This window comes from Musa acuminata, chromosome BXJ1-7 (genome assembly GCF_036884655.1).
Source record: "Musa acuminata AAA Group cultivar baxijiao chromosome BXJ1-7, Cavendish_Baxijiao_AAA, whole genome shotgun sequence".
In the NCBI taxonomy this organism is placed as follows: Eukaryota; Viridiplantae; Streptophyta; class Magnoliopsida; order Zingiberales; family Musaceae; genus Musa; species Musa acuminata.
The window spans coordinates 11,197,037-11,210,000 of record NC_088333.1 but is presented as its reverse complement, the minus strand read 5'-3'; the positions used below and the strand labels follow the sequence as shown (position 1 = coordinate 11,210,000).

The 12,964-nt window shown below is 39.4% G+C and overlaps 2 protein-coding genes and 1 long non-coding RNA gene across 4 annotated transcripts; 2 read left to right on the top strand and 1 right to left on the bottom strand.

The window, feature by feature from the left end:
* Positions 1 to 1,054: 1,054 nt before the first annotated feature.
* On the top strand, positions 1,055 to 6,462 carry LOC135678806 (kinesin-like protein KIN-13B). The gene is made up of 13 exons (XM_065191988.1): positions 1,055 to 1,203; positions 1,315 to 1,506; positions 1,933 to 2,052; positions 2,291 to 2,398; positions 3,203 to 3,280; positions 3,364 to 3,445; positions 4,248 to 4,407; positions 4,492 to 4,794; positions 4,874 to 5,092; positions 5,297 to 5,413; positions 5,501 to 5,783; positions 5,854 to 5,919; positions 5,996 to 6,462. Exons 1-13 carry the CDS (start codon positions 1,123 to 1,125, stop codon positions 6,161 to 6,163), a joined length of 1,977 nt encoding a protein of 658 aa, XP_065048060.1. The 5' UTR covers positions 1,055 to 1,122; the 3' UTR covers positions 6,164 to 6,462.
* LOC135678808 (uncharacterized) lies at positions 5,842 to 6,996 on the bottom strand. The gene is made up of 2 exons (XR_010515093.1): positions 6,858 to 6,996; positions 5,842 to 6,159 (listed from the first exon to the last, which is right to left on the bottom strand). It is a non-coding gene; the product is annotated as an uncharacterized LOC135678808 (long non-coding RNA).
* A 605-nt stretch (positions 6,997 to 7,601) lies between these two features.
* Positions 7,602 to 12,573, top strand: LOC135678805 (proline-rich receptor-like protein kinase PERK4). 2 transcript variants are annotated; one of them, XM_065191987.1, is made up of 11 exons: positions 7,602 to 7,761; positions 8,589 to 8,813; positions 8,895 to 9,016; positions 9,441 to 9,914; positions 10,238 to 10,324; positions 10,465 to 10,535; positions 10,713 to 10,789; positions 10,881 to 11,001; positions 11,161 to 11,322; positions 11,863 to 11,955; positions 12,222 to 12,573. In XM_065191987.1, the coding sequence occupies exons 2-10, from the start codon at positions 8,701 to 8,703 to the stop codon at positions 11,953 to 11,955; spliced, it is 1,320 nt and encodes a 439-aa protein (XP_065048059.1). In that variant the 5' UTR covers positions 7,602 to 7,761; positions 8,589 to 8,700; the 3' UTR covers positions 12,222 to 12,573. The 2 variants fall into 2 exon arrangements, with proteins under 2 accessions (XP_065048059.1, XP_065048058.1); XM_065191986.1 differs by having other exon boundaries at positions 7,603 to 7,761; positions 8,562 to 8,813.
* Positions 12,574 to 12,964: the final 391 nt, after the last annotated feature.

The following is a 12,964-nucleotide window of genomic DNA, read 5'->3' as shown; positions in this document are numbered from 1 at the left end:
GCCATCAACACAACCTCACGCAATCGTTTATCCACTACAACATGAATTAACTGTTTGATTTGATATACCCACAACTACAAGTGCACAATCATGTGTTTTAATTTTAATATACTTCTTTTACTTCTTTAACTCAAACAAATACTGTCAATTATGGTTCCAAGTTGTTAATTTGGGATTTTGGGACATTATTGATATGCATACACATGTAGACATGTATATGTCGCACTAAATTAGTCCACCGGATGGGTCAAAATTAGGCGACGAAGCGTGCCCGCATTAATTGCAGTCAACAGTCAACGATGAACAGATCAGAGGCACGCCGAACCAAAAATGAATTCGCTGGCATTTTTCATATTCTTTTTATGTACTCAATTTCATACCTTTTTGGCAATCGTGTGCTCTGTGGGACCAAAGGTTTCGCTCGGGCAAAGGATTAGGCGGGTGAACTGCTTTCGGTCACAGGACTCCTCAAAGAATACCATCATACGATACCCCCGTGTGGGCCACAGGTTAGCCACGCGTGTGATATGTGCTTCCTACATTATTTTTCGAGTACTCAGATCGTACCCGTCACGTGATTGGGTATTTCAGTGGGACCAACAGTTCTCTGCGGCACATCCGGACCCGTTGAATGCTTGGAGAATAAATACCATCGTATAATGCGCATTGTACGGTCGACAAGTAAGCTTTCGTACACGATATCGTACCTGTGTCTCTGTTGGGAGAAGCAGTGGGCCACAGAGTTTTGTCCGGTGGTATGTGAGGCGGGTGCGTGTTTGGGTGGGATTGCATATCATTGGCTCCTGTCCGTCACATTCCTCCTCATATGGATCCGGATCCGGATCCGGTGAAACTTTTCGAATACATTTTATCATACAATAACCTCTGTATGGCCAATGAATATGACACGCGTCCAGTATGATTTCCCCTTGCCACGCGGCGGGTGTCCATTGGAAAATTCCCTCACGTTCCGGAGACGGGAAATCTGCCCGTCTCGCCATCCCCATCTCAGAGAGATTTGAAATCGATCTCACGCCACCGTCCGATTCATTTGCTTTTTGTCAGTCGCCGCTCCGTTGCCGCGTCTCTCTCGCTCGCGTATTGTCGTCTACCGGGGAGAAGATGAGCGGCGCTGCCATGGGAGGGAGGCAGATGGATCGAACGGGCAACAGCCACCACCAGCGTCGGTACTCGTCGGATCAGGTGGTCGGCTGCCTTTCGATTGCCAAGTGGATCGATTTTGATTTATTTCTCCTATTTCCCCCCACCACCAAATATTCGATCTTTTTCCCGGTGTCGGTGGTGGTGGTGTAGGTGGAGTATTCTAGGTTGTTGAGCATGCAAAGGGGAATTAGCGGGGAGTTCCCGGTGCCGGTTGAGCCGTCGGCGCGGCGCTTAAGTTCGCAGTCGTCCAGCCAGAGGCAACACCGGGAGGACGTGTACTTAAACGGGCATAGCCCGGGGCCTTTGGATCTCCACTCGATTGGCACTGAGCTTCTCCCTCAGGCAATGCCTCGCTCCTGTTTCACTTCTCATAGTAGTGGATGATCCTAATTTGCAATCATAGTATTGAATGTTTGCTTCATTATCAGCTGGATGTTCGGGTGAGACGATTAACTTCACGGTTGTTAGTGCTAAGTGGCCAAAAAAGGTGTCATTTCGGGGAATCTATACGTATTCCTCATTTTTACTGGAATGTGGTACTCTGAAACCTTTGACAAATTCAGAGTAGCCCATATGAACATACTGTAATAAGTTAGCATTCTCCTTATGTTTTCTCTATCTTTTAGATGTTTATTGGAATATGGGTTTTGACACAATTTAAGTAGAATAGTTCATTAGCTCACAAAAAAAAAAAAGATTTTTAATAGTTGCATTTGTCAGTACATTTTTAGATTTAAATCTTGAAACTGCTTGTGACGTTGTTGGCAGATGGAAATTGCTGAATTATTACCTTCAAGTAGGAATCCTTTACCATTGCAGAACAATCTTATGAAAAGTCTTTCAGCTGATAAAGAGAAGATGAGTTCTGTAGCCAAAATCAAAGTAGTGGTATGCTCTTCTGTCATGTGCTTGTGCACTATTGAGATATTTTTGTCCAGTTATTCACAATTCTAAAGTGTTTTGCTGCTCGACAATATGTTTTTCTTTTATCAATTCCTTTGAATTTTAACTGAGGCTTTACACTTTGGTTCTTTTGATTTATCATTCTTTCTATCATTGGCTCCGGTATATGTGAAAGACATCTAACACTTGTATGAGTTTTAAAAGTATCAATCAATTATGGCAGGTAAGAAAGAGACCACTGAACAAAAAGGAAATAGCAAAGAAAGAGGAAGACATTATCACAATTGATTCAGGTTCCAGTTCTCTGACAGTTCATGAGATGAAACTCAAGGCAAGTTTAGTATAAATTGCTCATAGCTTGACGGAAACTTTTGTTACTATACTAACATGCGCTGGTCCTCTGACCTGTAAATCTTCTCCTTTTATGATTTCATGCTCTTGCTTATTCCTTTACCATGTTTTAGTTTTCTCGTGTGTGAACTATCTGGTCCTGTTCCACATTTTCCATTTATCATGGATGTAATTGTGTGTTTTAAATGCTCTTTTTATCTATCATTAATGCTTTATTATCCATCATCTTTGCCCATTATAACACGAAAAGACAAGCAAAAATGAAATAAAAGATTCTGCTAACAGTCGACAAGTTCCTGCTAGTAAATGAAACTTAAGTTTACATCACCAAATTCTAGGTCAAGAAAGTGCAAAATTCATGCTTCATAATGTTAGAAAAATACTAACTTAAAGTTTCAAACTTAGTATAATCTGACGTATTGCCTGAAGATCCTGAAAAGTCAATATAGTGCATCGTGTTGAAATCTTCATAAGCAAGCTTCTAACTTGGAATTTTATGCGTAACTGTTTAATCCAAGTGCAACAAGAGGAACTCTATTCACAGACGCTAGATCATTACCATTATATGAGTCACACAATCTTCATGTTTCCCTGAAGGTCATAAACTTGCGGAATGATGCAAGGGACTTTCCTTGGATGGATGAACTTCGTAACATTCTCTTATTTATGTTGGCTTGCAAGTATTCTGCTCCATGAGAAAATTGAGAAATTGCATTATCAAATAGAGCTGTGCTTTGCTTCTTCTGATTTCATTTTCTTTTCTGTTCTATTTTTCGTCCCTTAGGTTGACCTCGCAGAGTACCTTGAGAAGCATGAATTTGTGTTTGACGCTGTGCTGGATGAAGATGTCTCAAATGATGAAGTGAGTGGCAATAAAAGAAAGAATATCTAATTGCTCAGGCTAGTAAATTCTTCACCATTGCAGACTTTCTATATATATACTAGGTATATCAGGAAACTGTGGAGCCGATTGTTCCTGCTATATTCCAGCGTACAAAAGCAACTTGCTTTGCCTATGGTCAAACAGGCAAGTACAGGTGTCTATGAATATTTTTTTATGATGTACAGTAACTAGAGTGTAAAAAAATAATGTTGAAATTTCAGGTCTTCCTCTACCATTGTCTTTGACCCAGCTAAATGCATAGATACTTGGGATTGCCACAATATTTTACCTGATATAGTAAGCACCTTTTTTCATAGTGATTTAACACATATCATGACTGAGAAAGGCAAACCATACCCTCCACTTACATGATCCCAGCTAGTGGTATATATGTTCCTTTTTTACCTTGACCTGCTTAAGAAGCAAGAACAACTTATATCTTTTTATCGAAGGTCTGAAGGCACATATTCTCCTGCACTGCTCAGTCATCTTGACTCTTCACAAGTTACATCCTTCCAAAAGTTATGACCAACCAAAGTTGGCAATAGTATTTGCCAGGTAAAAACATGTAGATATGTCTTGTAATACTGTATTACACCTGCTTTCCTATCCTTAAAAAATGTTCAATTATCTCATTTATTTTGTATTACACCTGCTATTTAAGATATAGGCTGAGTTATTTTCAGTAGATCAATAATCGTTCACCTTGTTTAAAATTCTTATTGTAGCTTGAATTTGTTAGTATTCTGCTATCAAAGTTTGGTGTGCCATTGGTGGAGGTGTCAGTTCTGCTGTTACACTTTTGTCATGAAGTCTTTTAAAGTTTGAATTTCATTTATTTGGTGTATGTTTGTACTGATGCACAGCCACGCTACAAGTTCCGAAGTCTGCTTTCACAATTAACCAGCTTCACTTGGTTGTTCTGAACTCTCTTCTTATTGTTTAGGTAGTGGAAAGACATACACTATGCAACCATTGCCACTCAAAGCATCTCAAGATATTCTGAGACTAATGCATCACACATACAAATATCAAGGTTTTCAACTGTATGTGAGTTTCTTTGAGATATATGGAGGAAAGCTCTTTGATTTACTAAATGATCGGAGGTTTGCCAATGTTTTTTAATTTGTTTCATGCAGATATTTGCCTTTTCTAAGATCCCCTCAACATTAATAAGTTGTCATATCCAGGAAACTTTGCATGAGAGAGGATGGTAAACAACAAGTTTGCATTGTGGGTTTGCAAGAGTTTAGAGTATCAAATGTTGATAGCATCAGGGAACTCATTGAAAAAGGGAATGCAACGAGAAGTACAGGCACAACTGGTGCAAATGAGGAGTCATCACGTTCTCATGCTATACTTCAGCTAGCTATTAAGAGGTCAGTGGTTGGTAGGGAATCAAAACCAGCTCGAATAGTTGGCAAGCTCTCTTTCATAGACCTTGCTGGAAGCGAAAGAGGTGCCGATACTACTGACAATGATAAGCAAACAAGGTATTTTCTTTTTTGCTATCTCAGGTGAAAGTGAAGTACCAAGTATGAACTACTTTCACCAGTGTGATTTTCTTTGAAGGATTGAAGGTGCTGAGATCAACAAAAGTTTGCTTGCTTTAAAGGAATGCATTAGAGCACTTGACAACGATCAGGTTCACATTCCATTCAGAGGGAGTAAACTGACCGAAGTTCTCAGGGATTCATTTGTTGGTGACTCCCGCACCGTAATGATTTCATGTATTTCCCCAAATTCTGGTTCATGTGAACACACATTGAACACCCTCAGATATGCAGACAGGTTAGGCATTGATTTGATTCTCATTTATGCTATGGTAATAACTTGTACAGGGAGAACAGCGCTACACCCATGTAGAACTACTCATGCCAGGTATCTGAGGAAGCACCTTCCAGTCTTCGAATGATGTACCTTTTCCTCGTAGGAGCAGCTTTAACCATTGACGTGTGATTTTTTGCATTTATTCATTTCTTCTGGTCTTTGCAGAGTGAAGAGCCTCTCTAAGGGAAATAACAAGAAGGATCTCCTGTTGGCAACCACAAATCTGAGAGACTCAACCATGGGCCAATTATCTTCTGTATTACCTGCTTTCTCTGACCTCGATAATAAGGGCATTGACATTTCCAGCGAGACCCACCCGTCTCATTGATCCAAGCAATTTGCAAAAGAGTCATCTTTGCAATATAATTTAGACCATGTTCCTGGTGGGAGAGACGAGGGGCATGTAACTTCTGAATGTTCTAAGCATTCAAGGGTAAGCGGTAGAGGTTCATCAACTGTGGGAGTGTTAGATTCCTCTGTGAATGTATATGAGCAAGCTATACCATCTCGGAAGGAACGCAAGGCAGATGCACATCCACAGTTGCCTGTGGATAATAATACGAGAATCGATTCCCATGTGAAACAGAAATATATGCACAAAGGAGGTGTTGATGATTTTGGCTCAGATGATGATCTAAATGCTCTCTTGCAGGTAGGTAGTCTTTTGGAGTCTGGATTCTCATCTGAATTGGCATTGACATGTTCTAATATAACAATAACAGGAAGAGGAGGATCTTATTGTGGCCCATCGGAGAAAAGTGGAGGATACAATCAATATTGTTACAGAGGTACATGTTTCTAGATCTATAAATCGAGTCAGGTTACAAATGTAAAAAAAGTTACTTCATTCTCTTGGCTTATCAGGAGATGAACCTGTTAGATGAAGCGGAGCAATCTGGTAATCAACTAGATGAGTACGTCTCCAGATTGACTGCTATTGTCTCCAAGAAGGCAGCTGGAATTGGAAGTTTGCAGGCCCAATTATCTCATTTTCGTCGGCGTCTGGCTGAGCAGAATGTTCTTGTTTCCTAATCAGCATTTTGCCAAAATTGGTCGAACACACAAGATCATATGAAGATTATGAGGTACAGATTAAGCCATAAATAGCTGTCGTAATCACCACATGATACAGCAGCTGGCTTTGAGATGATATCTATCTTTCTTTTTTTGCATGGATGTAAGATCTTACTGTTCTAGCTAGAAATGCCAGAGCATAGAAGCTGCGATGGATACAGCTAGTCCTTTAAATTCAATATGTAGCTTGCAACTTGGTGGAGATAATTTATTGTTTCAAACTCTTACAAATTAATTTTAAGCTAATTTACTCTAAATGTGTTCTAGAACTATTGTGTCAAAAGATCTACAGCATAAGTTTTGACTGTTATTCCATGTGAGACTGTTCATCTCAGGTGTCTACATAGCTGCCTTGTTGATTGCTCATGTTGTAGGCTCTCTGTTTTACATGGAAAAACTGGCAGTTTTGACCTTAAGTCTACTCAATTTGATGCGTTTAAATCACAGGATGGATGTAATTTTGGTAGATTAGATCAAGGAATTTGATGTACATTACCAAAATAAAGAGAGAATGAGGAAGCGATTTGTGTTCTTCGGATAGATTCCATACTAAACATGAGAGACTACAAAGATGCAGACGAATACTTGCGGTGATTACATCAAACACAAAGCAGGCATTACACCGATAGAACGAGGAAGCAAACTTTCTTACTTGATGGCAGTCCAGACGACGTGGTCGCGAGGAAGGAAGTGGCAGAAGACGCTGCCGGGCGTCAACCCGAGCACCTCGAAGACGGGCAGCTTCCATTTAGCGGCGCTGCTGTGGCACGCCGCTACCGCCTCCACCCTCGTCCCGTCCTCCCTCACCAGGTCGACGACGTAGGCGATCTCGTTGCGGATCCTAGAAGCTTCTTGGGCCTCAAAAGGTCAACCCATTTCCTCCCCAGCTTCTCCCATCACTCATCTGAAGCAGTCGCAGTCAATGACCAGGAACTTTGGGTGCAGCTCTCGCCCTCCCTATCAGTCCCATACTCTTCAAACATCCGCCGGATCTCCTTGTAAGTCTTTCGTTCGTTCGACGTATCATTCTTTAACATCAGCGAGAGACATGGTTTGCTTCAAATGCATGCATGTTGTCATCAACACCACAGTACTATCCTAAATTAATTAGACTACATAATCTACTGCTTCGTTTGGAGACCGGCCCGATATTTTGGAGGGGCAGCTACATGGAAAAGGCCGACGTCTTCTCCTCCACTTGGGCGGACATTTTTGACTGCCAAAGTCTACCGTTGAATTCCAAGCTGAAGGTGACATGTTCGAACGAGGGATGCTGGAAGATTCGTCGTGATGTGCTGCTACAATCAATGCGAACGAGAGCGACAACTCATCATCATACCAACCCCGGTATCGAACTAGGGCACGCAAACGGAATGGAAAGAAAAGAATGGTAGATGCATCCACAGACACAAAATACATGAAGGATACATCCCAAACACTTTCTTCCGCCACTTCCTTCAACCTGCGAGTTTCTTGCGCTCGTCAGCTTCTGATTCGGCTCTCGGACGACGGGAAATCTTCGTGATCCTCCTCCTCCTCTCTCTCTGTCGCTAAATGTAAGCTCTAGCAAACCTCTTTTGCTTACCACCATGCTTTGCTTTTAGAATTGGTTTTATACTGTTTCTTTAGCTCCAGAACTCTGTTACTGTGCTTCATGGGATGTCCTTCTGATGCCTTTCTCTGTTTCTCACTTCTCTGTTCTTGGAAAAAAATCTGAATGTCTGATGACACCAAATAGACAAAAGTCTAAACAGAAAATTAAAATTTGAAGTTTCATTTTTTTCTCACACTATTTTTAATTGAAATGGAGCATGAGTTTTTTTTTTTTTTTTTTTACTTTCTCCTCTTTGGTTGATTCTTTCAGTTCAATCAAACGTAATTTAACTGTTTATTCTGTCTCATTTTGGCTCCCTTAAAATTATTATTTTTAAAGTACAAACAAAGATTTTTTTTTTCTTCTACAAAGATCTATTAATTTTTTTTTATTTTTTTAAAAGGATAATTTAAAATGAGATTCAAACCGACGATCTTATGATAAATTTTCAAAGTCTTTATCAAGTAAGCTGATTTTTATTTCGCATGGGAAAATAAATTTTATGCTCCTGAATTTTTTATTTAGAGTATCTTACCTGTGCATTATCTCTGTAAACACATCACATAGTATTAGATAAATGCATATATATATATATATATATCACAGGCCAACTGTTTGTTCTTCCTGCAACATTAAGCTAGTTTGTACTTCCTAGTGATTGCAAGCTCAATCTTCCAAATCTAACATTCAGCAATCCCTAGTAGAACTCCTTTGACTTAACCCAGCTGTGAATCTTACTCTTTCTGTATCTCTTTCACGCAGTGGTTTTTTATTCTTCTCTATATGCAGCGCAATGGCTATCTGAAGGGGAAAAGAATAGATAGGCCTGCTGGTGTATAGAAGAGAGGAAAGAAGTTGTAGGAGACAGCGACTTGGAGTGGAGAAGAGACATACTAGAAAGATGCCTAAGTTGCTACAGTACGTGGGGTTCGTCTTGGGCCTGCCTTTTACTTTGGCTTCAGTGGCCATCACCATGGCCATCGCTATGTTCAGCTTCATCTTCATGCTCTTGGCGTAAGGCCTTCTGCCATGTCCAGTCTATATATAGTTCAATCAACAGACCGAATCCTTTTGATGACTGCTAAACCATGGCAGGTGGACACTGTCTTGCTGCTCCTCGTGCTGCTGGTCATACCACGAGATGAGGGGGATGGTGAAGATTCTCACCACTATCCATCTTTATGTCGTAGGCTGGTTCACCTGCGATCCATTGTGGTGTAATTAGCTTCCCCTCATGTTGTTCATGTTCTTGGTGTTTTCTTTCTTTGAGCTAGATTCCCTGATTCCAGTCTTCTTCCTCAGGTTGGGGATAGATTGGAATAAATGACATAAAAATGTCAGATACAAGCTGTATAAACTCCTTAGAAAAGATCAAGTGAAAGGCATAACAGATTGCCAAGTGCCCCTGCAAGGATCTCAGAGGGAGATGTCAAGATTCTTGTTAAGAGAATCCTGCAGTGACATTTGGGCTCTCTGGTGTGCCCCCCTTGATCCTAAGGATCAAGTTTTATCCATGCCAATATGAAATGTTTGCACAAGAACCATAATTCAATCTTGCAAACTTCGCAGGGTGATGTGCAAGTTATATCTCTACTCTATTTTTTTCTCCAGAATATAATTTGCACCTGTTCTCCTTGGCAGCACCAGCACCAGTCATAGAAAACAGGCAGGATTACCAACACCATTACCCTCCCCCAGATGATGTTGTCAGAATGGCACCACAACTATTACCTCCTTTACCAATCACTACCATCGGCTCAATGAATTCGTTGTCACCCAAATCACTTACTGTTTCGGCTGGCTTAACCAAAAGAAGCTTCATGTATCAAGAGTTGGTGATTGCAACGAACAACTTCTCTGCAGCTAATCTGCTGGGAGAAGGTGGTTTTTCACATGTGTACAAAGGGACTCTTTCTAATGGCACAGAAGCAGCAATCAAGCGATTGAAAGATACTAGCAAGCAGACCGATGTTGAATTCATGAAAGAGGCTGACATCCTGAGTCTTGTGCACCACAGGAATCTTGTTTCACTGATTGGATGCTGCATTTCTGAAGGCAGTTGGCTACTGGTTTGTGAATATGTCTCCAACAAGACCTTGAAGTTCCATCTACACGGTACATGCTCACTTACCTTGCACAACACTCACAATCGCTAGCAATTCTTCTATGTTATTGTAGTATGAATACGCATCCAGAAAGTTGATAAGATAAGCAATGCATACATGCAATCAACAAGCATAGATTGAACTGATTGCTTGAATTATATGTATGGCATATAATTAGATTCTGCTGAATATTGTATGCTGCCTTTGTTCTACAAATTCCTTATACTACACCAATTCTAGAAGCAAATTGCCTTTACTTTCCTCTGTTTTAATAATGCTTGTCGTCATGTAAGATTGGGAGACTTCAGTCCAATTAACTTCAACATTTTATAGATAGAGATCAACCTACATTGGCTTGGAAGGACAGATTTAGAATTGCCTTGGACTCTGCAAAAGGCCTGGCATATTTGCATGAAGACTGTAAGCTTTGCATTTGTTTCCTTACACTGTCTAAACTTGAAATATCTTCCTAATTTACTTTAATTATTCAGTAAATTTTCAACTGTCATCGGCCATGATGCTTGTATACCTAACATCTTTAAGTTGTAAGAATTTTGCAGGTCAACCAAGGGTCATTCACCGTGACATTAAGGCAGCCAATATTCTTCTGGATCACTCTTTTAGAGCAAAGGTAAATCAACCAACACTACATGATTGGTTCCAGTTGTTTTCTGCCTTCAGATGAATTAGTTTGCCACTATACCAAGAAGAAAAAAAACAACTTCTGGGACAAGTAGAATATTTCTACTGAGTCTATAACTGATTGAAGAGTGTAAATAAAGACTGACAAGATATTGGTCTTGTGCAGATTGCAGATTTTGGGATTGCAAAGTATTTTTCAGATGAGAAAACACATATTTCCACTGTTGTGAAGGGTACTTTTGGGTAAATGTTATATCACACAATTTGCTTCTATCTCTTCATAGAATTAAACCAACATCTTCCACTCTGAAACAATCTCCTGATGTCATGACAGATACCTGTCTCCAGAATATGTTTCTACTGGACAACTCACAGATAAATCTGATGTTTTCTCTTATGGAGTGTTGCTCTTGGAGCTCATCACTGGGCGAAGGCCTATAGGTCTGGCTGATTGGGTCAGTCAATTAACAGACTTGTCTTCTGCTCATCTCTGAAAAGAAAAAAACAATCTTTTCGTTCATTTAATCAGTCTGCAGATATTTGTTTTTTTTCACCACATAAATCATAATATTTTTTGGCGGCAAATGAGGATGCCATTTGATATGTTGTTACAGGCAAGACCATTACTGAAGCAAGCATTGGAAGATGGCAAATATGATGTCCTTGTGGATCCACTTTTACGGAGCTACTACAATCCTATTGAGCTCGGGAGAATGGTTGCTTGTGCCTATGCTTGTTTGCACCACTCAGCATCTCTTCGGCCAAGCATGAGTCAAGTAATTTGCTTAACTCACCATATTCCTTTTTTCATGATGATAGAGCCTGTACTACTACTGCTTGTTAATTTTCTTCTTCTTCTTCTTCTTCTTCCTCATTATCTTTATTCGGTACTTCTCTGTTGATCTCCCAAATCATTGACATCTGAATAAGTTTTGCTCTTCCATGTCTGCATTTAGCTACTGAAATTTACACATCATTCGATCCAATATCATAAAGAAAGTAGAAGTTTGACAAGGTTTGAAAGAAATATTTTTAGTGCAAAGTTGTGATGAATTCAATCACGAAAGAATGTTCCTTTATTCAGAATTTGAATTTTGTATTTTTCTCTGAACATAATGTGTGTGAACTTAGATTTAGGCCAGTTGATCTTCCTCCATTAGGAGACATTGTGCATGCTTTGATTTCATCCACTTTCACTAAATGTTCATAATTGATTAGTGATGCCTTCACTATTTTTGTATTTTTGACGATTGCAATCATATTTCTCTCTCTCTCTCTCTCTATCTCTCTAATATATACATATAAATTTTGAACAGATTGTCCGGGCTTTAGAAGGACTTGTTTCTCTTGGAGATTATACTATTGAAATTGAACCTGGGATGTTATCAGCAAATATTTTGGACCAATAAGTAAGCATTCTTTCTATCCATCCATAGTAGCCATTACAGGATCTGATATGCATGACACAGAATGAAAGTAAGAACAAGAAGTGTTATCCTAAGCTCGATAGCCAGGTTTTTGTTTCAGGAGCCAACCATATATTAAGGACAAATCAAATTGTTATCTCCTAATCTTTATCATGAGACTTCCTTTGTGTATATCTTTGTAAGTTGTACTGATATCTTTTTTCTTTGTAAGAATCTTTGAAATGTTGCCTTCTACTGTTAATTTGCAGATTCTGAAATCAGCTATAGAAGACTCCCCAAAACCCAGCTGAATAGCTGTGAAGAGGTCTCTGTGACAATATTTTGGGCTTTTCCTATTTCTCAATTGAATTTTTAGTATGAACTTTAAGCTGAATATATTGCCAACAGAAGATTTTGAGTAGCAAAGATATCCGTGTCGATGGCGGCAAATCTTGGTGTTACAATAAGATTGCTCCTCTATGATCGTCATAAAAATGAAATTGTTATGTATATTGATTTTCTTTAGATTCTTTACATTGAAAATGAAAATTGTTACAATAAGATTTCTTTACATTGAAAATAATTTATATTCTTGAATGAAGTATGCCTGTTGAAGATTCAGCTTTAAATGTTGGGATGGAATATATTGATCTTGATCAAAAGGACACAAAAATGATGTGAAAGCTGTTTTGATCCTTTCTTGAAGTCACATGATGCTTGTTCACCCAATTCAAAGATGTGAAACAGCTTGTGCATTAGTAGTAGTTTTCTTCTCTGATTCTTCAGAGTTGTCCTCAGTTGGCAACTCAACAGCTGTCCAACTATTCCCTTGAACAACACGGTCTCACCTGTTCTGGAGGTCAATCTTTCTTTAGATATAAGAGAATCTAATTGCTGAGTCAATCTTTCCTTCGGTATAAGATAAATCTTTCTATGCTGTACAGAAAATGAGGAGTCGATATTTAGTTTAAACCAATCAACTTGTGATTTATTCCAGCTTATGGTAATCGGA

Coding starts and splice junctions, on each gene's coding strand:
- LOC135678806 (XM_065191988.1), top strand. CDS start 1,123: ATGAGCGGCGCTGCCATGGGAGGGAGGCAGATGGATCGAACGGGCAAC. Junction 2,053..2,290: donor TAGCCAAAATCAAAGTAGTG/GTATGCTCTTCT, acceptor CAATTATGGCAG/GTAAGAAAGAGACCACTGAA. Junction 5,784..5,853: donor ATCTAAATGCTCTCTTGCAG/GTAGGTAGTCTT, acceptor TAACAATAACAG/GAAGAGGAGGATCTTATTGT.
- LOC135678805 (XM_065191987.1), top strand. CDS start 8,701: ATGCCTAAGTTGCTACAGTACGTGGGGTTCGTCTTGGGCCTGCCTTTT. Junction 10,536..10,712: donor ATCACTCTTTTAGAGCAAAG/GTAAATCAACCA, acceptor GGTCTTGTGCAG/ATTGCAGATTTTGGGATTGC. Junction 11,002..11,160: donor CTATAGGTCTGGCTGATTGG/GTCAGTCAATTA, acceptor ATGTTGTTACAG/GCAAGACCATTACTGAAGCA.